The sequence below is a fragment of the Hippocampus guttulatus genome, chromosome 9 (genome assembly GCF_054856545.1).
Source record: "Hippocampus guttulatus isolate MCC_2025c chromosome 9, RoL_Hgut_1.0, whole genome shotgun sequence".
Classification (NCBI taxonomy): domain Eukaryota; kingdom Metazoa; phylum Chordata; class Actinopteri; order Syngnathiformes; family Syngnathidae; genus Hippocampus; species Hippocampus guttulatus.
Window position 1 is genome coordinate 23,016,319 of NC_141269.1, and position 23,625 is coordinate 23,039,943.

Below are 23,625 nucleotides of genomic sequence, written 5' to 3' on the forward strand. Positions count from 1 at the left end.
CCAGACTATTTTTTTAATTCTTGCTTTTACTACTGCATTTTAAAGTCGAATCAAACATAATAGATAAAATAAATTATAAATCTGACTGATTTTGTTTATGTCTACCTTGTAATTGTTAAGCATTTTATCACAGCCCGAAGATGCTTTCATCTAATGGGGTGTACCAAGGAAATCCTAGTCGGCCACGTCATATTATCAAGGGGAAAAATACACTATTATAATCAGGTTTCCTTTGGGATATAATTCTTTTTTTAACTTGACCCATTCAATAGCCGCTTACGCAGCTGGCATGTATCCTACCCTGGAGTGACTAAAAAGTCTATAATTAAGATTTGCAATACACAAATGATTATTACAATATAAGTGTGCTTGATTTAATTGTCAAGGATCAACATCTGTAAAAGATGTATTTTTCAGGTGCTGAAAAAATCCGGAACAGAATCAGATACTGAAAACTATATCATATGACAATTATAATAATAATAATAATAATACATTTTATTTATAAGCGCCTTTCAAGACACCCAAGGACACTTTACAATAACCAAAAACACAAAACAATACGGGTTGAGCAGCGGCATCCAAAACGCGCCAGCGTTCACTCAACCCGGAAGTCAAAAAGAAACCACAAGGGAGGGAGAGGGGGAGAAAAAAACACGCTCGAACTATTGAAATATATCGTAGTGGACAGTTCAGCAGATTTCTGAGCTGGACGAATTAAATTCTATGATGGTTCCTTTCTCATTTTTACTCGAAAGAAATGACAAAACTCTAAAAATAAATTGTCTTTCTTTTTAAATTATTGGTGCTTTTATGAACCTCCCATTCTTAAATGATTCAGTGAACATTTCGATCCGCGCACTAGTATCACATCAAAATGCTCAAACGACTTGCCGTAGTAGGCAATGGCTGCCAACGCTGCAGAGCTCACATGAGCGACAAGAGACCGTGATCAAATTCGTGTGCGACGAGAAGACACGAGTTCCTTAAGTACACTGTACTTAAGGAACTCGTGTCTAAGTATACTGAGTACAGTATACTTTAGGATTTCTTGGTCACGTGACTCTTGTGCCTCCAACCTATCATCTACCAGCTGGCCGTCAGCGCTCACAATAAAGTATACGACAGGTAAATGCTTTTTTGGCAGCAATAGTAACCGTTTTTGCCCTACTTTACACAGTTCTGAAAGTGGCAGGGTAAAGTCTCCCCCACTCAAAAAAAAAAAGGCTTGAGATATTAGACGACATGCGCATTTCATTTCTGCTAAACCGAGCATTATAATTCAGGGTTAATCTTAGTTAAGACAGCCAACAACCTGCCACCATCTCACATTTGCTTAATTTATTTCCGGAATTCAACTCTGATGTTGACACGAATGCGAAAATAAAGCGATGCCTCGTTCGGTAGCACCGGGATTTGTGCGGATTACAGTCAATAAAGTGCTCTCTGCACAAGACTGTGTCCTAATCCCGATTGTCGCTGGTATGGAAGAAGTGGTTGGTGTTTAGCTCTTCTCGGACTCAACAATCGAACGTGTGAGCTTTGCGTTGATCTTTTTCCTCGTCGACTGCACACACATGCATACTTGCATCGCTGCGCTCGCAGCAGAGGGAAAAGGTACTTGATAATCCATCCATATTTTCGGCACAACCACAAGGTACCATGTTGCAAATTTGGCTGCATTTCTATCGGGTACACACACACACACACACACACACACACACACACACACACACACACACACACACACACACACACACACACACACACACACATATATGTACCCGATAGAAAAAAAAAATATATATATATATATATATATATATATACACACACACACACACACTGTATATAAACATCAAATCCTCGTCTCACCCCTCGGGGGATGTCCGTCCCACATTCAGCTCGGGTCCTCTACCAGAGGCCAGGAAGCTTGATGGTTCTGAGTGCAGCAGGCCATATTTTGGAGAAATTTAGAGATCACTCGGTGAAGATAAGTTTTCTGAATTTTGTTTTTGTTTTAGGATGACAGGAGAGCCAATGTCATGTGACTGTTTTGTTTCATTACCTCCTGGCTCTCTTGATGACCATGTGATTTTTGGGAAGAACTCCGACCGTCCCCGGGATGAGGTGCAGGAGGTAGTCCACTACCTCTCAACATCCCACCCTCCCGGCACCATGCTTGAGGTAAGACCACATGAGTCATTTACTTCTAGTGATGCACATAGACATTTTGGGGGTTAGGTGCTTAACCAGCAGACGATCCAAAAGTGAAGACATAGCCACTTATTTGCCACACGTCACAAAGGCGCTCAAGCCCTTATAAAGTAAGAGAGGGGCATGTCATGTTGGACTCCAAAGTGTGCCATGCAAAGCCTTTGTAGCCAGCCCCCCCCCAAATCTGAAAAATTAAAATGGTGAAAATAAAAAAACAGTTTTACACTATAGCTCTACAAATTAGTACGACAGAACATAGTCCTCAGTCTTATCATATCTTCACACATGTACAATGTATTTTGAAAAAAATCTTGGAGTTCACTTTTCAGGGTCTTTAAACAGTCTTTGACCCCTGTTTCAAACAGCCATTCAGACACCAGCACTGTTAGCAGTGCTTATTTGAGAAAAAAAAATTAGAAACTGTCCACAATTCCTGTGTCAGTCTTGTTTTATATTATTACAGATTAGTTTAATGTTGTAAGATAATTTGCTTGATCTATTTCTATGCATGTATCTTTAATCGTGCAAAGTAATATTTAAATGAGGCAGTAATCTAATCAATATCTATTGATTGGGTAGTTTATTTCCCAATGTGTGTTGCCACATCCATTTTAAATGAAGCAGAGAAAATGAAGTTTCCACATGAGTCAATCGTCATGAAAACTTTGCTCAATGTGGAACTGCGGGTGGACTCTCAAGACTTTCAAACATTGACACATGTAGGAGACCCTGTGAATGTGAGTGGAGTTAACTGCTCAACATTCCAAGGTCCCAACTTGCATAATTTCAATTTGCTTTTATATTACAACAGCAGAATAAACAAACTGCTCAGTCAGATTTGCTGCCAATCTCCAGCTAATAATGCACACTAAAGCTTTTATTATTACTATAATGCTTCAAAAAATTAAATTAATGAGTCATATACACTTTCTTGTATTAATAAATCGACAAAGCCTTCCTGTTTATTTCATGGTAAGCGGCTACATCACCGCTTTCAAATACTGTATGGGTGACAGCATCGTGCTTGCGGACCTTTAACACTGAGCAAGTGCAGTGTAATCCATCCCAGAAGTGCCGGTTGAAGTGGCTGGGGAGAGGGAAATATGTTTAAGATGCTCATCCTGCAATTTAACCGCACATAAATGGAACAAAATTGATAGCTAGATGGGTCATTCACATGTTCTAACTGTTAATTGATTTAACTGATCATTTTAACCTCCTATAACACCAATTATGTATTGTTATTAGAGCTGTCAAACGATTAAAATATTTAATCTAATTAAAAATGCAACTGTCATAATTAACTCAAATGAACTAAAAAATTAATCGTGATTACTCACGCATTTTTTTTATAATTTCTGAATTTCCTTTTATATTTTTTGTCCTATTTTTTCCCCATTTTAATGCTCTCATCATGAATCAGTTTTCTATGTGCAAAATGCAAATATTTACTGAAATAACAATTTCGATTTTCAATTTTACATGTACATTTTTCACTTGGAGCAGTTATTCACACATCATCTCTCACACAATATTACTGTCCATCAACAACAGTGAAAAAATATTTTGTCACACAACAGCTGCTTTAACAGCTCTTTTTATGGAATCAAAACAGAGCAATATAACATTATGAAGTGCACATCTAAGGTAAACTAGAACTCAGCCTATAGTGGATTTAAGCCATGGTTGCATACTTAGTTTTTCTCAAGTTTGCTTTGAACACAACAGTCAGGCTATGTTGATTCTGTTGGTCCTTCTTGCGCGCAAGTCTCTCTACGGTTTTGTGTAGACATAATTTCGGATGACTACACTTGGTTCGATGACAACACTGGAGACGTTTTTTTTTCAGTGAGGTCGCTACCACTGCACCGCTGAACTCTCTACATGCCTCAGCGCACCGTCACTGTCAGACGAACACAGAGAAGCTCCACCCGCTTTATTTATATGGACACAGAACACTGTAACCTTCCACACAAAATAGTTCCAAACAAGTAACAATCGCGTCAGTGGCATACATCGTATTCGACAGGCTACCTGCTCTTTATTCACCAGAGGCTCATCAACCTAGTCTCTTATTTCTCTCCCGAAACAGTGTCTTCTCCCGCTTGGTGTACCTTAGCCTTCTCCGCTACGTACAATCTCTGTACACAGCTTGTAATGGAGGCTCTCAATGCAATGCGAATGATTTCAGCTTGAGTCGAGCTGTGGACAATGTTGACAGGCTTGCATGCAGTAGCCATACATTTAGCTATGGCTTCAGCAAATTTGTTCTTCGTCATGTCATCCATTTTCTTCGCTTTGAAATGATCCATAGCTGTCTGGCTGAGACGAGGGGGCGGAGTACTCACGTCAGCTGTGTGCTTGGCCATTAAGTGGTATTTCAGACTCGACGTGCTATGATGATAGCTCAGTTTACGACTGCAAAACATACAGGTAACTTTGGTCTTGTCAGTGGAACAATCTGGCAACTTTTTAAAAGTAAACTTTCCATTCATAAACTCTTTAAGTATCCGTTTTCGGTGTCTCGCGCTGCCGTGTCTGGCAAAACAAACGTGCGTGGACCTGTGCAGCGCGCTTGTTGTTTTGTTTCTGGTTTATTTATAGAGCAACGTAACATCCGCTGTGACGTGTGCCACGTTAATCTCGCGAGAAAAAATTGAATCCCGTTAAAATTCATTTAAATTAATGCCAATAAAAACGCGCTAAACTGACAGCTCTAATTATAATGCAACAAATAGTTGCATTATAATCACTGATAAAATAGTGGTACACTCACCTGATTTGTTTGCTCGCAGCGTGGAATAGGTTTCCACTCAGTGACTGTATGAATATGGGTGTGAATGGTTCTTTGTGTCTATAACAGTGTTGTGTCCAAGGACCGGCAACCCGAGGCCAAGGCCAAGGCCAAGGCCAAGGACTTGACTCAGAGGCCAAGGACAAGGCCAAGGACTTGGAAAATTTTCCGAGGCAAGGCCAAGGCCAAGGACTTGAGAAATTTTCCGAGGCCAAGGACCAAGGACTTGCCTCCGAGGCCAAGGCCAAGGACCAAGGACTGATTTTGAAACTGAGGCCTAGCCGAGGACATGTATAAAACAATGCTATCATACCACTTGGCAGGTCCTCATGATTTGCAACACCCCTCCATCATAACCCTTTGCATTCCCTAACGCTTGAATGAAGTGTTTTTATTCAAAGAGTAGAACAGTCAGGGTACGCGTTATTTATACTGAGGAAAAAAAATAAAATCATATGGTATACATTTATGAATTAATGTTTTAGTGCAGTCGTTTCTTAATATGAAGCAAATCAACACTCAACATGGATGACATGGCACGGAAGACAAGTTGAGAAATGACTTTGCATAGAAGTCAATCACTGACTGCAGAAAAAGCGGTAATCTCTCAGTGACAATTTTACAGTTTACCGGCAGCGAGTCCCAGGGACTCACTGATCAGAAAAGTATGAGTGCCATTATGGATTGAGAGAGTCCCAAATTTCGAATTCTGAAAGGGTCTACTTATTCAATTGCATATGATAATAACACAAACAACAACATATACATACAATGATAAACCAATGCTGCAAAAATTTAAATAATTCAGGAGCAGGCCTGAGGATTTCAGAAATTCATGGTAACCGTTTTTCGGTTCCGTCGGATTACCCAATGGGAAACCACGATAACAAATGTTGGGTTCCATAAACGTTCATCATGGGAACCCATTTTTCTATTTTGACTGATATTGATAATCAAGAATTCCGAAACTCAAAAGTATAATGTTTCAAGGGTCAATGTTTGAAAACGATGCATTAACAATGAACATTACATCAGCAGCTGTGTACTCCAGGTTTATTCCAAAAAATAACTGGATCAAAAACTGGTGTACTCGTGTGGCATCATCAGAGTATTTTTTTCCAATCCCACACTGCAAAGATTAATTGACTGGTAATCATTAATACAGGTAAGTATTGATGTGGCTTGACATCCTCTTCCCAAGACGATGCATGTGTAATCTACGATCAATTTGACGAAAGAATTTAACACACGTCATCATTAGTTCTACCAACAGTTAACATTAGCATCACTACACCTTGTGACGAATGTTTTATTCATAAAGTTACCATGCTACAACCAGTAAATTATACAATAACCAATGCTGTTTCATAATATTTTTCATAACGATTAGCCTACAAATCTAATGACCAACTTGCCTCTAAATCGCTCCTCTCGTCGTATCTTGCTCTCGTGTTCTGTGCATACATCCCAGGTGAGTTTAGTGATATGCCCTTTGGACGATTCATACGAAAAATCAGACTGGCATTCCCATTTCTTAAATATCGTAATCAGTAGACCTTGGTGAGTTTTTTTCGCCGCCATCTCAAACTTTCATCCGCGCGATTCCTCAGTTTGCGGACTAAAATAACAACCCGCATGCGCACATAACGTCATCTGTTGTGTCCGCCCCCCCCCCCCCCCCCAACACTGAAAACAAAACATAACGAAAGTAAATTAGAAGAAACACACTCACACACCACACCACACCACAAACACACATACAGGCACAGTGAAATCACGTTGATCACACAGTCAACTCGTGTGCGGTGACTTTTATGGTTAAACTATTTTTCGGTACCGTGAAAATGACGCCACGGAAACGACACGCTACCGGTAACGATTGTTACTGTGAAATCCTCAGGCTTGCCGTATTTTTTTTGTTTGTTTGTTTTGACTGAGAAATTTCCTTGCGTCCCAAAAACGCACATTGTTTGGAACTGTGCGTCCCGTGGGAAAATTATGCGTCTAGAGGTAACGAGATGGCTGAATCTCTAACCATTCTCTGAGTACTACTATTATTACCACTACCACTAATACTACATTAATTAATACCTTCAACTTCACAATAATAATAATAATAAATAATTAAATCAACCATGATTTTAAACTATGTATTATCAATATTCATTATTCCAAACATGAGAAAGCATTCAGCAAACATAACTGGAATCGAGCAAAAGGACTCCCAATCCCAACGGCCAAACCCGGAAGTGAACTGCCAGCATTATTGACTCCAGCTGTAACGCAAATTACTTGGTTCAAACAAACATTCTAGTGCGACCGCACAAACGTGACGACTGTGCAAAAATAACTAAATAAAAGACACCACTGTTACAGAAATACTTTACACGCTATTTAAACTGCCGATCGCGAACGCAACAAACCGTGATTGAAACTAACTGTGATGCCGCTCTTATAGGTTGCGCTAACTGTTGTCTGTCAGTGGCAGACCCGCCCCTTTTAAAGGGCCAGAGTTAATCCACCAATATGGGTTTCCTTGGATTGAATTTATTAGATTCCTTTGTGATTTTTGCGGTCCTTATACAAGGGTTTCGAGGCTCTAATCCCTCATTGTGTGTGATGAGGTCCTCGAGGCCGAGGACCAAGGATCGAGCCGGTCCTCAAGGCCAAGGCCGAGGACCAAGGACCGCCCCTCGGCCCCTGGTCCTCAAGGCCAAGGCCGAGGCCGAGGACCAAGGACCGCCCCTCGGCCCCTGGTCCTCAAGGCCAAGGCCGAGGACCAAGGACCGCCCCTCGGTCCTCAAGGCCGAGGACCAAGGACCGCCCCTCGGTCCTCGAGCCCGTCCTCGAGGCCAAGGACCGGCTCGAGGAACACATCTCTGGTCTATAATGCCCTGCGACTGACTGGCGACCAATTGAGGGTGCAGTTTGCCTTCCACCCGAATTAAGTAGGAACATTATTCAGCACCAGTGTTACTCTGTTCAGGATAAGCAGTGTTGAAAATGGATGGATGGCTGTAGCAGTATGTGATGGAGGGCACATGAAGTAGTTGACTTGTTGGTACTGTAATAAAGAAGAAATATAATGTACATATCTACCAATGTAATCAGAGGATGAGTTCATATAATCAATATTCTGCCTGCCAGCCACCTGAAAATGAGAATTACTTTGCTGGGACAGTACAAGTGTGGTGGGAGACTTCACAGCAGTTCAGCAGTCTTCAGTCTTCTTGATCTCATTCTCAGTTGATTACTTTCTACTATGTTGTCCCGTCTCTTCTATAGTGTACGCACATACAGATCCCTCAGGTTGAGCGTACACATGCAGTCATCCTGAGTAAACCAGCTTGGATGTGGGGAGCTGAAATGGGAGCCAACGATCGGGGAGTTTGTATCGGGAACGAGGCAGTTTGGACTCAGGAGGCTGTCATTCCTGGAGATGCTCTGCTGGGCATGGATCTTGTGAGGTGAGCTTCAACTGAATACATTGACACAGCATCTCGAGCAACTCAAGGCTACAGTATTTTCGTCAATGATACTTTGAAAGATCAGAGAAAGAATAATAGATTTTTCATGTGCTGGCACGTGCGAGCAGAATATTTTCTCTTTTAAATGATTATTCTTGAGGGCGGCCCAGTGGGCCAGTGGTCAGCACGTCGACCTCACAGTCCAGAGGTTGTGGGTTCGATTCCAGCTCCGGCCTACCTGTGTGGAGTTTGCATGTTCTCCCCGTGTCTGTGTGGGTTTTCTCTGACTACTCTGGTTTTGTCACGTTGCGTGGTGGACCCCAAAAAGCAGGCAGGGGGGAGGAGCAGGGTGGATTTGAAGAAGTGTATTGATAAAACAGAAAACTAAATCCAAAACAAAGTCATGAAAACAAAATGAATCCAAAGTAACTCTCAATAACAAAAACATGACCAAAACATGACTGAAACAAACATGACAGCAGCAAAAAGCAACAATGACCCAACACTGAGTGTTCGGGTGGGAGTCCTTTTATACAACTAATAATTACATAATGACCAACAGGTGTGCAGCTGCAGGGGGAGCCCTACAGTGCCACCTGTTGGTCCCAAACCAAATCATGACAGTACCCCTCCCTCAAGGGACGGATCCCAGATGTCCCAAAGTTGTCCAAAGGCTTGCCTCGCCGGTGAACAGGAACTAAAAGCGACGGCAACCCTTGCCTCGCCGGAAAACAGGAACAAAAGCGACGGCGACCTTCGCCTTGCCGAAGAACAGGAACAAGAAGCGACGGCAACCCTTGCCTCGCCGGAGAACAAGAACAAGAACAAAAGCGACGGCGACCTTCGCCTTGCCAGGGAACAGGAACAAGAAGCGACGGCAACCCTTTGGCTGGGCTTGGCCTGACGTGGACGGAGTTCGACGTAGCGGGGGACATGGGACAGCCGAACGTGAACAGGGGCTCGGCCTGACGTGGGCGTGGACGTGGAATGGCACGTCGTGGACGTGAATGTGAATCCGCTCGAACAGACACGTGACGAGCCTTGGCTCAACGTGGACGCGGACGGGGCTCGGCCCACCGTAGACGCGGCTTGACGAAACGAAAACATGGGACAGCCGCATCACCAGCGCTGCCTAAAGGGGAAAAGGGTGTCGGCCGCAAACGTGCTCCGCCAGGCACATGGTGGAATAGGGACCAGTCCTTTGTACCTGCGGGGTCCAGCTGGTCGGGTCATTCTGTCACGTTGCGTGGTGGTGGTGGATCCCAAAAAGCAGGCAGGAGGGAGGAGCAGGGTGTATTTGAATAAGTGTATTGATAAAACACAGAAAACTAAATCCAAAACAAAGTAATGAAAACAAAACTAATCCAAAGTAACAAACAAAAACCATGGCAGAAACTAAAAACTCTCAATAACAAAAACATGACCAAAACATGACTGAAACAAACATGACAGTAGCATACCAACAGCTAGTGATGTGCCCGACTGTCCCGAGGCTCTAATGCGTGTGCCGAGTAAACCGGAAGAAAATCTGCGAAGCGCGCATTGAGGCGTTTGTCAATTACGCTTATGGCCACGCCCGATGCCTCTGCGCGTTGCTCCGCCCGAAGCCTTGCGGGACGGGATTCCTACGTCACCGCCAACAAATAGTTTCGCGGGCGAATCAACATTAATTCAGTGCACCGGGACGACAATGAGCTGACAGGTGACACTGACTAGAGGTAAGATCGGGCCGCCCGAGCCCACGGGTCGGGTCGGGCTTCTCTCTCGCTGACTTTTTTTTTTTGTTCGTTACGAGGCCGTGAATAGTTTTGGCCACGAGAGACCATGGTTCGCAAAAAAACCCAGAAGTGGCCTCATCACAACACGTACTATACTAAACTCTCGCAATGTCAATTCAAAGAACTCCTTCATGTCTCTATGATCCAGCCGTCATTGTTCTTCTTTGTCTCGCTGCTTCTCTCTCATCAAGTGCCACGCTCGATTCTTAAGGATGTACTGCTACTGTGGTGAATGGCCCAATTTTCAAACCGTCAAAATGACGGAATGCCTTAAATTTTTCCTACAACTCTTAAAAAAAAAATCCGTCAATGATGGGAAATTGTCGGTTAATGTACCATCTGCTGAAACAGAAATACATGTTTAAAGGATGTAAATAATTATACAGACTTGTTTAACTTAGATTTTGTGGAAAAGACAGGCTTTAATTTGTTATCACAAATCACCCCTCCTCCTCCCGAGTCATCACAAATGACACAAATGCTTCGGGCTCGGGCCTGCAAATCAAGTTAATTGGTCGGGCTCGGGCCGGGTCGGGCTTAAATACCAGCGGGCCGGGTCGGGCTGGATTTTTTTGGCCCGATCTTACCTCTACATCAAATCCAGGGTATCATTTTAATCACTGTCGTGACATTTATTTTCCACATGATGGCGCAGGAGTACAAATAAAGCCTCATGATGCTTCGGCCCAGGAACGAACCAGTTGGATGGAAAGCCTCATTGCTTCATGAGGCTTTATTTTCCCATCACTACCAACAGCCACAAACAAACATGACAGCAGCAAAAAGGAACAATGACCCAACACTGAGTGTTCGGGCGGGAGTCCTTTTATACAACAAATAATTACATAATGACCAACAGGTGTGCAGCTGCAGGGGAGCCCTACAGTGCCACCTGTTGGTCCCAAACCAAATCATGTCAGGTTTCCTCCCACATTCCAAAAACATGCATGGCAGGCTGATTGAACACTGTAAATCAGGGGTGCCCATTACGTCGATCCTGATCGACCGGTAGATCTAAGACAGGTCCCAAGTAGATCCGAGGAGTGTCGAGGAGAAAAAAAAAAAAGAACCGTTTGTGTGTCTTTGAACATGTTAGTAATATATATTTTTTGTGTTAATGTACGCTGCACCCTAATCATCCTATCAATCTCGTTTTCACAAAAAAAAAATCTAAAAAAAATAAAATAAAGCAGGTAAATCTTGAATTTACGGTGGCGCGTGATTACGTCACTGGAAGTTGTTAGCGCTCAGCAGTCTGCAATTGCAGCTTGTGATCAGAGCTGTTGCGCTCTATCTTTTATCGTCATTATTCTCATTCAGAGTTTGCTTCGGGTACAATTCACAGAGGGCACGGAAAAAGAGTAGGAATCTAGGAGGGCACTTTAAAATGGTACGTGTGAGCTACGATAGTTAACTCATTCAGTACCAGCCAATTCTAGACCAAGTCTGAAAAGACGTTTAAAAACGTCTTTGGGAGTGTATGAGTTAACAGGCTGCAAAAGTGCATCGCATGCCTCAGTTTCAGGCTGTTTCTCATCATGGCGTGCGTGCGTGCGCGCGTGCGTGCGCGCGTGCGTGCGCGCGCCGGTAAGGGTAGATCCCGGGAGGTTAGTTGATGGAAAAGTAGATCTTCGGTCCAAAAAGTTTACAGCAGCACCCCTGCTGTAAATTGTCCCTACATGTGACTGTGAGTGCGGATGGTTGTTTGTCTCTGTGTGCCCTGCGATTGGCTGGCATCCGGTTCAGGGTGTACCCCGCCTACTGCCCAAAGACGGCTGGAATAGGCTCCAGCATCCCCCGCGACTCTTGTAAGGATAAGCGGATCGGAAAATGGATGGATGGATGAATGGATACTTTGAAAATAAACTGAGTATTGATACACGCTTTTTGCTAGATGGCCACTCCGCCTCCTAAAACATTCAAATCTCTAGATTGTGACGGCAATAATCCACATCTTCCTCGCAGACACCTTAAGCTTTCATCCAACATTCACTCACATTAACAATTGGTCAAAAATCCCTGCCTTCTTTTGCTGGAAACGTTTATTCATTTGTTACCTCATAGGGGTCAAACTCAGGTCCTGGAGGGCCGCTGCCCTGCATGTTTTCCAAGTCTCCCTGTTGCAACACACCTGATTCAAATGATCAGATCATCAAGCTCTGCGCAAGCCTGACATTGAACCTATTCATTTGAATCAGGTGTGTTGCAACAGGGAGACTTGGAAAACATGCAGGGCAGCGGCCCTCCAGGACCTGAGTTTGACACCTATGGTTACCTTGTCCCTGTTGTGCAGTATTATTTTTATGTTCAAGACAAACATGTGAAAGAAACCCATGATTTCTTGCACCTCAGGCTGGGCCTGGAACGTGGTGACAGCGCATGGGCAGCGCTCACTGTCATCACTGGCCTGCTGGAACGGCACGGACAAGGCGGTCAAAGCAGGGAAGATTCAGAACCTTTGAGCTACCATAACACCTTCCTTCTGGTGGACCGAAATGAAGCCTGGGTGCTGGAAACAGCTGGAAGACTGTGGGTGGCACGGAAGATCTCAGGTGATTACTCTTGGCTTGTTGGGCATTGTTGTCGCTAAGCCATTTTTCATGAAATAATTTGGCATGTAGCAGTCACAAATTGGGCAAGTATTATATCATAATTTTTTGAGTCTACATCACAACGAGGCCAAATTCAAAGTCACTGTTTTTGTCGGCCTTTGCCTTTCATTCATTTTCAGGCTATTGAAGCGCATAGGTGTCAAAACATGTCATCAACTCATTTTGACCAATGCTGTGCATATAACTGGAGAAAAAAATGGATTTCGACAGCATGAGACATTTTAATGGAGGATCGGTTTTCCCTTCCCCATAAAATCAGCAAATTTGTAAAAATAATGAGCAAATTTCATTGAAGGCTAAATTTACAGTGATAGTTTTGGTCTTGCTCTAAGATAAAAAAAAAACCCTCTGGTACTCTCCTGTTTCAAAAATTACAAAACAATGGTCACTTGTTGTCAAGTCACATTTGCTATTTATTTACAGATGCAAAACTTAATCATGTCAAGAAAAGGAAGCAAAATGAAAAAGAAGGCAATTTTTAGTGAAGGATATCATCGTTTTTGTCCTGACTGGTTCTGCTCGCTTGTCATAATTATGTTGTGCCACAATTCATAAGCAAATCCTAATTTCGTTTTCAGTGGTTTATTTATTTCATTATTATTATTATTATTTATTTTTATGATTTTGGTGGGTGGGGGGACAATTTTTACTTGTATCAGTCATTTCAGTGACCTTTCTGGGGTTGTCTTATTCTTTCACGAAAGGGAATGAAGAATTGTGTCCATGTGTAAAAGCCAATTTCCCTTTTCAGAGGGAGTGACGAACATCTCCAACCAGTTGACTATTGGCACCGAGATCTCCGCAGAGCATCCAGAGCTGCGGAGCGTGGCCCGGGCACAGGGCTGGTGGGATGGTGAAGGAAAGTTTAACTTCTCACAAGTGTTCGGCCTTGAGAAGCAACCTGTCAGGATGGAGCTTGCCAAAAAGCGCTATCAGGGGGGTGCAGAGCTACTACAGCAACATGACGGTGAGGGTTGTAGGCTTTCAAAGCACCCAGAAAAAAACAGCATTGGTTTTGTCTAGGGCTGTTTACATTAAAGAATGCATTCAAAGCTTTACAGATTAACTTAATGTGACATTCTATAAGCATTTGAATGCACACACTCTACTGTTAAATATTTTGCACAAGTTGTTGTTCTCTAACAAAGAGCTGAATGGCAAAATTCACAACAGGTGTTTGATCCTTGAATCGACCAATAAATGTCCTGGATCAAGTAGAGCTGATGTTTAAACAGTCGTCCTCATCATGCTGTTCACATTTTGACATCATCAGACAAGATGACACCCAAGAATGGCTCATCAGTATCTTGCCATTGTGATGTTTCAAACAGGAAGTTCTCATGGAAGTGGCCACTGAGCTTAGACTGTCACAGAGTGTCATCGGCAGGTTGCAACAGAGAGACCGGAAGATTCACAGAAAGATGTAGAAATGGATGTACTTTGGCCGCATCCTATGCTGATGACCACTACATTGTGAACAATTCCCTGAGAAACCAGATGGTGAATGCCACTCAACTCTAGGCACGTTTAAATTAAGGGAGGTGAGAGGCACCCAAGTGTCATGTCAGAACATTCAAAATCAGGGTGGTCAGCGTGCAAGGCATACTGCATGGGGCACCTGACCACACCACCGGGCACAGGCGTCATCGTGTTGCATGGGCCAGGCAGCATTTACACTGGACAAGGGACCAGTGGGCCTTAGTGCTGTTCTCTGATGAAAATCGATTCACGTTGAGCAGAAATGATGGCCTCCAACGATGTTGGGGACGTCAAGGAGAGCGCTATGCATCAGCCACTGTTGTCACCAGACTAGCTTTTGGTGGTGGCAGTGTTACTGTGTCGGCAGGTGTGTCCAGTCGGTATAGAACTCTCCTACACTTTGTGAATGGTACAATGACAAGCCCATCCTACCTGAATAACATTAATCCAGTGATTTTTTTCCCCAACATGAGTTTAATTTCATCTTCCTGGACGACAATGCTCCAGCACATCGAGGTCGCATCATCGGGGAAGGGCTGTTGGAGACTGTTGGACCTCAAATGGAATGGCTTGCACTTTCTCCAGACCTGAATCCTATTGAAAAACTGTGGGATCAGCTGAGTTGCCGTGTAGAGGCTCGAAACTCTGCAACACAAAACCTCAATGATCTGAGTGGCATGCCATTCGTCAGCAGAGAATAAGTCGATTTGTGAACAACATGAGATGCGGTTGTCAAGCTGTAATTGATGCTGAAGTGCACATGACGAGTTATTGAGATGTTGAATTTTTTTTTGTTGTGGTGCACCCACCATTATTAACTTTTGTTTCAATGAATTGTTTATGATGAGGAAATCACAATTGCATCCTTCTACTTAAATGTCCTACTTTCATGATACAGTCAAACCTCATTACAACGCACCTCGAGGGACATAACAAATCTGGATGTTATAACGGTAGTCTGCCAACTATGATGTATAATACAGTATGAACGTTTATAGATGTAACAACATGAACATGTAATCCATTATAAACATTGAAAATTGTGTACTGTATATGAAGAAAAAATGATTTTATAAGACATGAAACAACTGGCCATCGGGAACTTCGAAAAAATATGATAATTTTCCCAAATGGCAGTCCTGGGCATTATGGCCACCCGCTTTCGACGCATGACAGCTCCCCACCTGCACATCTAAGTTGGTAAACTTGAATGGGTTTTCTTGTCTTTCCCTGACATTGTCATGGGGTAGAAAGACTTTGGTATTTGGAAAACTATGTTGACTACATACAGTATTTTCTGTGCTAAACATGTACTATTGGATTATGCAGGAATAAACATGTTTTTTCCTGTATTTTATAGGTTCTGTTACAGCAGAAGTGATGATGTCTATTCTGAGGGACAAGCCCAGTGGCATCTGCATGGACTCTGGCGGGTTTTGCACCACAGGCAGTATGGTGTCTATACTCCCCAGAGACGCCAGCCTGCCCTGCATCCACTTCTTCACTGCTACTCCAGACCCCTCCCGGTTTGTCATCTACAAAACCCCCAAATTACCCAAACACATATTCCAAACATATTGAAAACAACAACAACAACAACATTCAGACCCTAAAACAGACAAGAAAGAAATGGCAAAAACCGGAGGAACAAAAAACTCTCGAGTGGTAAACTAGGTTTTTGGCAATTTATATGACGAGACTAAAGGCCTTTGGATTGGCAGACCGGTGTGGTGGTCCCACTTTTTAAAAAGGGGGACCAGAGGGTGTGTTCCGACTATAGGGGGATCACACTCCTCAGCCTCCCTGGTAAGGTCTAATCAGGGGTGCTGGAGAGGAGGGTCCGTCAGGAAGTCGAGCCTCAGATTGGGGAGGAGCAGTATGGTTTTCGTCCCGGCCGTGGAACTGTGCCAACAGCTCTACACTCTTAGCAGGGTCCTCGAGGGTACATGGGAACTCGCCCAACCAGTCTACATGTGTTTTGTGGACTTGGAGAAAAATGGATGGGACTGAAGGCTGTTCACATATTGAAGCTTTGAGTCTCTTGGTATTACCCACATGTAAAATTAGGAACAACAGGTATGAGAAACAGAAGCTCTCTGAAGAGTGCTGTATGTAATCTGTACTATGTATTTGTGAAAACCATTTTTGAAATGATTAGAAAAAGCAGAGAAGGGCATGTGACCCGATTTTGTCGGTCTGTCCTCCGTCTGCGCACGGGGCACCATTCCGTCATCGTCCCTCCACCCTTATTCATGAAATAATCATCCTCCATCCCTGTCTGTCATGGTCCTTTTAAAGCACTTTTGTTTTTACATTTCACCAATCCGCCATCGAAAAAAAGGCCGTGCATGACACCATGGGGGAGAGGATAACGGCAGAGGTTTCACAATTCATCAACATTATTTATAGCTGGCTAATTTTCTACTGTATTCCATTCACCTTACGGGCATCCACCTCTGGGTTAACAGTTCAGTTTGACAACCCGCTTGCCACCACACGTTCTTTGTGCACTTGTCCCCCACATAGCTATGTTTTACACATGTTTTACACAGCGAGCAGAGCTGAACTCTCAGTTAAAGGGCCAATACACGCAACAGGATAACAAGATTTCATTCTGCTCTGAGCGCAAATATTTTAATTCTACACACGCATTTGCACACCCACTCGAATCGCTATTCAAGTCGTATTTTAAAACCGGCAATAAAAAAGTGTCCAAGAGGCTAGCACACAATTTGATTTATTGTGCAACAATGTGGACCACTATATATAATATATTTTATTATTATTATTTTTTCTTCATGTTCGTCCCTTCCTACTTTTCCTCCTCAAATTTCCCCTTGTAGGTGGTATACCCCAAGAGGGACTTGTTACCCTTGAGGAAGACCAGCTTGTCAAAGCTGGCATTGGCCAGGGTGGTCCTCCTTGGCTGGAAGATGTTGCTGGCTGTTGAAAAAACCCCCATCTCCATAGCAGCGGGGCAAGGAAATGGGGTGCTATATTGTCCACCCATGCCTCTCTGTGCTCCGCCTGCGCGTTCCCAACGCAATACGCGGGGTTGTGTGATCAGTGGCGTGTTTGAAGCGTTGCAAGGTACTTTTTGTCCGAAGCACATTTCACCCGAGTAAGTTGAAATGAACTTTTGGCTGCCTTGCATCGGAAACGTGCATAGTTCGTCACACGCATGCCCATGAATAAGCAGACACAGCCGAATTTAAAAAAAACAAAAAACACCCACATATGGTGCGGGATGGGACCGAGAGGCATGCTACACAGCCAGCTTTCTTAACAGATTGTATTGTTTACAACAGTTTCAGTGTCAACCAAGACAGCACTTAGCTGCCAACACAACCATTGTCGGTTACCACACTGACTGGCAATGTGTAAATATTTGGGATGGAGGTGCGTGTTTCTCTCAGTCGTTAGTGAAATGGGTGTGGGTAGATGCTTGACCCTGTTCGGGACGATTACAGGGACGGACAAAAACCCACTTCTATCCTTGGTTTAGTCTTTCCTTTCCAAAAAAAACTTCTTGTCCTCCATCCCCAAAATGGGAGTCCGTCTGGGATGGACGGAGGGACCGTTCCATCCCATGGACGGAATTCCCATCTCTGAGAAAAGGTTTGTTTATTTAAATCCACACGGGAAAAAATAAATAAATCAAGATTTTAAAAAAGCTATGCAATTCAGCAGTTTCCTTCTTCATGGTTTGCTTGCTGCTGCGTTACAATGGAGATTGGGAAAAATCCGACTAATTTGTTCCTATTCAAAATACTATATTAAGAGAAAGGTCAAACAGATGCAAAATAGCATTGTTGCTTTTCCATTACAACAGGCACCAGTCAATTGGGGCGGAATCAACAGAACTAGGCAAGCCATCACTGTACAGTGCACATTTGTAGCGTGCGGGGTTCTGCCATAACATTTCACGAGTTGGTGAGTCTCGGCCACTGGTTTCGTTACGTGGTGTGGAGATGCCCCAACTCGGCCGCTTCCCCGAGTTGCTGCCAATGGGTGCGACTTGTTGTCGTCACCCCCGGTGTCCGAAGCCCTTTGGCAGCCGCCCCAACTCGCCGCTCATGAGCCGGGCGACTGCCAAGGCTCCGGGCTGCAGCTTCGGATGCCAGAGAGTGACGATGACGAGATGCAGGTGGCAGCAACATTTTTACCACAATCTTCACTATTTCATTCATTGATAAGTATGAAATCATAAATATGGTTAAGTATTGTTATAAAATGCACTATGTGTGCTGTATATACTGTGTTTTTATGAATTGGCGTATCGCAAAATAAACGCCTACATTTGTTGGCCAATCAGACATCAGTGATGTCACGGCCCTGCTCAGCCTCCATGTTAGAACCACCTCGGAGGAGGCTTTGAAAAGCAGTTCCATTTTGGAACCGCAAGGCCCTGAAAAAGTGTAATGGAGCTCGACTACTCAGGAATGGATACAATGCAAAAGTGGCTTTTGACTGTGCTTCAGCATTAGTGAGTTTATGTTTTTCCTTTCTCCATTTTTGTCATATTTCCCTACCCCCATCCTCCTTTGCACTTCCAGGTCCATATTCAAACCTTATATCTTCTCTGAGGATTACACCCCCGTGCTTCAGGTGGTCTCCCCGCACTTTGGGCCTGTCAGGAAGATGCCGCGCTCTCAAGTGGACCGCAGACATGACCTTTACAAGGCTCACCAGGAGGCACTTAACACCATGAAGACTGATCCGGTAGGTCAATTGCATGTTTTGTAGTTGAAAAGCAAAGTACAGAATAACACTGACTGCCTCGCAGTGCAGAGGTGAAGGGTTCAATTCCAGCCCTGGCTTCCTGTGTGGATTTTGTATGTTCTCCCTGTGCCTGCATGGGTTGTCTCCGGGTCCTCTGGTTTTCTCCCACATTCCAAAAGAACATACTTGGCAGGTTGATTGGGCACTCCAAATTGTCCTGAGGTGTGATTGTGAGTGCGAATGGTTGTTTGTCTATGTGTGCCCTGCGATTGGCCAGCAACCAGTTCAGGGTGTACCTCACCTATTGCCTGTAGACAGCTGGAAGGAGAAGCAGATTAGAAATGGATGGATAGATGGATCCACATAAAATGCATTGCTCACATGTACAAGTACACCAAACTTAAACAAACAAAAGTATATAGTCAAAGAAGAAGGATTATTGTTCAGTGTTTTGTTGAACATTGGCATAAGCTACAAACAACTGTGTGTATTTGGCACACAGTACCAGTAAGTGCAACGTCCATTGTACTATTATGTAATGACTCAAAGAAAACATTTGAATTATTTATAGAAACGATTTATCAATGTTCCATATTCCTGCCAACAAACAAACAGTGATGTGTTCCTCGAACCGGTCCTTGGCCTCGAGGATCGGCTCGAGGACCGAAGGTCGGTCCTTTGTCCTTGGCCTCGGAGTCAAGTCCTTGGTCCTCGGACACAATGAGAGATATGAGCCTCCAAGGTCTCGGGCCCCAAAGGTTAAAAGTGGGCCCGAGAACCGCAAAAATCATGAAGATAGCAAACAAAATCCATCCAGGGAAACCTATGTTGATAAATCTATCTGGCTCTTTAAGAGGGGCGGGGCTGCCACTGCTGCCACTGACAGGTGACAGTCAGTGCAACGTGTAAAGAGCGGCATCACAGTTAGTTCCGTTCGCGATCGGCAGTTTAAATAGCGTGTAAAGCCTTTCTGTAACAGTGGTGTCTTTTATTTAGTTATTTTTGCACAGTCGTCACGTTTGTGCGGTCGCACTCGAATGTTTGTTTGAAAGTAATTAGCGTTACAGCTGGAGTCAATAATGCCGGCAGTTCACTTCCGGGTTTGGCCGTTGGGATTTGGAGTCCTTTTGCTCGATTCCAGTTATGTTTGCTGAATGCTTTCTCATGTTTGGAATAATGAATATTGATAATACATAGTTTAAAATCATGGTTTTTTAAATTATTTATTATTATTGTGAAGTTGAAGGTATTAAATTAATTAATGTAGTATTAGTGGTCGTGGTAATAATAGTAGTACTCACAGAATGTTTGCAGATTCAGCCATCTCGTTACCTCTGCGTCCCGCGTCCTCGACGCATAATTAACCCACGGGACGCACAGTTCCAAATAATGTGCGTTTTTGGGACGCAAGGAAATTTCTCAGTCAAAACAAACAAACAAACAAAAAAACTACGGCAAGCCTGAGGATTTCACGGTTCACGGTAACAATCGTTACCGGTAGCGTGTCGTTTCCGTGGCGTCATTTTAACGGTACCGAAAAATAGTTTAACCATAAAAGTCACCGCACACGAGTTGACTGTGTGATCAACGTGATTTCACTGTGCCTGTATGTGTGTTTGTGGTGTGGGGTGTGAGTGTCTTTTTTATAATTTACTTTCGTTCTGTTTTGTTTTCTGTGTTGGGGGGGGGGGGGGGGGGGTGCAACAGATAACGTTATGTGCGCATGCGGGTTGCTATTTTAGTCCGCAAACTGAGGAATCGCGCGGATGAAAGTTTGAGGTGGTGGCGATAAAAACTCACAAAGGTCTACTGATTACGACATTTAAGAAATGGGAATGCCAGTCTGATTTTTCGTATGAATCGTCCAAAGGGCGTATCACTAAACTCACCTGTGACGTATGCACAGAACACGAGAGCAAGATACGACGAGAGGAGCGATTTAGAGGCAAGTTGGTCATTAGATTTGTAGGCTAATCGTTATGAAAAATATTATGAAACAGCATTGGTTATTGTATAATTTACTGGTTGTAGCATGGTAACTTTATGAATAAAACATTCGTCACAAGGTGTAGTGATGCTAATGCTAATGTTAACTGTTGGTAGAACTCATGATGACGTGTGTTAAATTCTTTCGTCAAATTGATCGTAGATTACACATGCATCGTCTTGGGAAGAGGATGTCAAGCTACATCAATACTTACCTGTATTAATGATTACCAGTAAATTAATCTTTGCAGTGTGAGATTGGAAAAAATACTCTGATGATGCCACATGAGTACACCAGTTTTTGATCCATTTATTTTTTGGAATAAACCTGGAGTACACAGCTACTGATGTAATGTTCATTGTTAATGCATCGTTTTCAAACATTTACCCTTGAAACATTATACTTTTGAGTGTCAGAATTCTTGATTATGAATATTAGTCAAAATAGAAAAATGGGTTCCCATGATGAACATTTACGGAACCCAACATTAGTTACCGTGGCTTCCCGTTGGGTAATCCGACGGAACCGAAAAACGGTAACCATGAATTTCCGAAATCCTCAGGCCTGCTCCCGAATTATTTAAATTTTTGCAGCATTTGTTTATCATTGTATGTATTTGTTGTTGTTTGTGTTATTATCATATGCAATTGAATAAGTAGACCGTTTCAGAATTCAAAATTTGGGACTCTCTCAATCCATAATGGCACTCATACTTTTCTGATCAGTGAGTCCCTGGGACTCGCTGCCGGTAAACTTTAAAATTATCACTGCAGAGATTATCGCTTTTTCTGCAGTCAGTGATTGACTTCTATGCCATGTCATCCCTGTTGAGTGTTGATTTGCTTCATATTAAGAAACTACTGCACTAAAACATTGATTCATAAATGTATATCATATGCTTTTATTTTTGTTTTTCTCAGTATAAATAACACGTACCCTGACTGTTCTACTCTTTGAATAAAAACACTTCATTCAAGCCTTAGGGAGTGCAAGGGGTTATGATGGAGGGGTGTTGCAAATCATGAAGACCTGCCAAGTGGTATGATAGCATTGTTTTATACATGTCCTCGGCTAGGCCTCAGCTTCAAAATCAGTCCTTGGTCCTTGGCCTTGGCCTCGGAAAATTTTCCAAGTCCTTGGCCTTGGCCTCGGGTTGCCGGTCCTTGGACACAACACTGCAAACAACCCCCCCCCCCCCCCCAAAAAAAAAACACAGCTGGGAGGACGCATAATAATGTGTCCAATTTTTCATGTTTGTTGTATATCTCTTTTTTTCTTTCTCTGGGCAGGACAAGGGCTTAGCCATCTATGGGATTCTGAGGAACCTTGAATCGCAGTGTCTGAATGAGATTTCAGCCATGTTGAGTGGAGAGATACCAGGCGATGAACTGGGAAATTTGTTTTTTGATTGTGTGGACACAGAGATCAAGTTCTATCAATGACAGGTGGGAGAAGCGGCCGGTTTGAAACTAAATTTTCTAGTACACTTTGGAAGATTGGGCTATTCAACAACTTTCCTGACGGCACATTAAAAATGACAATCTTCATCAAATCAATTAACTGTGTACATTTAGTTATGAACAACAACAACAATAGAGAACATTAAAATGACTGTTGAGTTATTTTCCCCACCCCATCAAGTTGGAACTGTTAGTCAGGTTAAAGGTCACGGTTTATGGTGTCAGTGTCTTATTCTCTGTCTGTTCATGAAGCTGTCACGTATGATGATCAACTATTTTGTCTTATAGCGACCTCAACCAGCTCATTCCTACCAGTGGAGAGTGTAAGGAAAGGCCGCGGAGAGCCTCAAGGAACGTTTATCCTCCAACTTGCCTCTGCCTCACTGTATACATCACTGATACCATTATATCATCACTTAAGACTAGATGTTTTAAAATGTCTGATCATCATTTCAACCCAGGAGTAATGACCTCTGTAGTGTTAAAAATGGGGTAGATGGCTCATGTAGCAGTGGTTTTACATTTCACTCTTGTATGGGGTATGTTGAAAGCAGGAATTTGTTGTTGGAAAACAACGGGTTTTCATGCGATGGCTACATGGGCAACATGAAATGAAGACTGCATAGAATGACACCTGTTTGGGTTCTATGTCTCAATAACAACAGAGGAAGTCAAATGAGTTTGAGGAAATCAGCAATGCGGAAGCACGGTCACCATAGTATAAATTGACTTTTTTTTTTTTTTTGCAAAGTATGAGAAAATAGCATGAAGTGTAAATGTCCTATATTTTATTGCTGAAGTCACTGCACATCTCAGGGTAGAAAAAAACCCTGGCTGTTGTGGTTTAAATAGTTTTTCTTGGCGTTAGAGAAAACAAATACATGAAGAATTGTGAAATAGTGAAACATGGAAAATAGAGAAAATTAAATAAAATAGCATTCATTACCAGAGATGGGCACTTTACCCTATTTTGTGGTCCGTCCTCCGTCCGTGACGTGGGGACCCTTCCGTCATCGACCCTCCGTCCTTATTCATATACTGTAATAATCAACCCCTTGTCCTTTTAAAGCGCTTCTGTCCCTCTAAATAAACCCTACCGTACCTAAACA

General features: G+C 43.1%; 1 protein-coding gene across 1 annotated transcript; it reads left to right on the forward strand.

Moving 5' to 3' along the window:
* The first annotated feature begins 897 nt into the window (after positions 1-897).
* Positions 898-23,466, forward strand: scrn2 (secernin 2). Its single transcript, XM_086120556.1, has 9 exons — positions 898-1,128; positions 2,025-2,187; positions 8,297-8,478; positions 12,609-12,808; positions 13,620-13,835; positions 15,708-15,873; positions 18,904-19,069; positions 22,346-22,501; positions 22,805-23,466. The coding sequence occupies exons 2-8, from the start codon at positions 2,026-2,028 to the stop codon at positions 22,496-22,498; spliced, it is 1,245 nt and encodes a 414-aa protein (XP_085976682.1). The 5' UTR covers positions 898-1,128; position 2,025; the 3' UTR covers positions 22,499-22,501; positions 22,805-23,466.
* The last annotated feature ends 159 nt before the right edge of the window (positions 23,467-23,625 follow it).

Coding starts and splice junctions, on each gene's coding strand:
- scrn2 (XM_086120556.1), top strand. CDS start 2,026: ATGACAGGAGAGCCAATGTCATGTGACTGTTTTGTTTCATTACCTCCT. Junction 12,809..13,619: donor GGTGGCACGGAAGATCTCAG/GTGATTACTCTT, acceptor TTCCCTTTTCAG/AGGGAGTGACGAACATCTCC. Junction 15,874..18,903: donor GCTACTCCAGACCCCTCCCG/GTTTGTCATCTA, acceptor TTGCACTTCCAG/GTCCATATTCAAACCTTATA.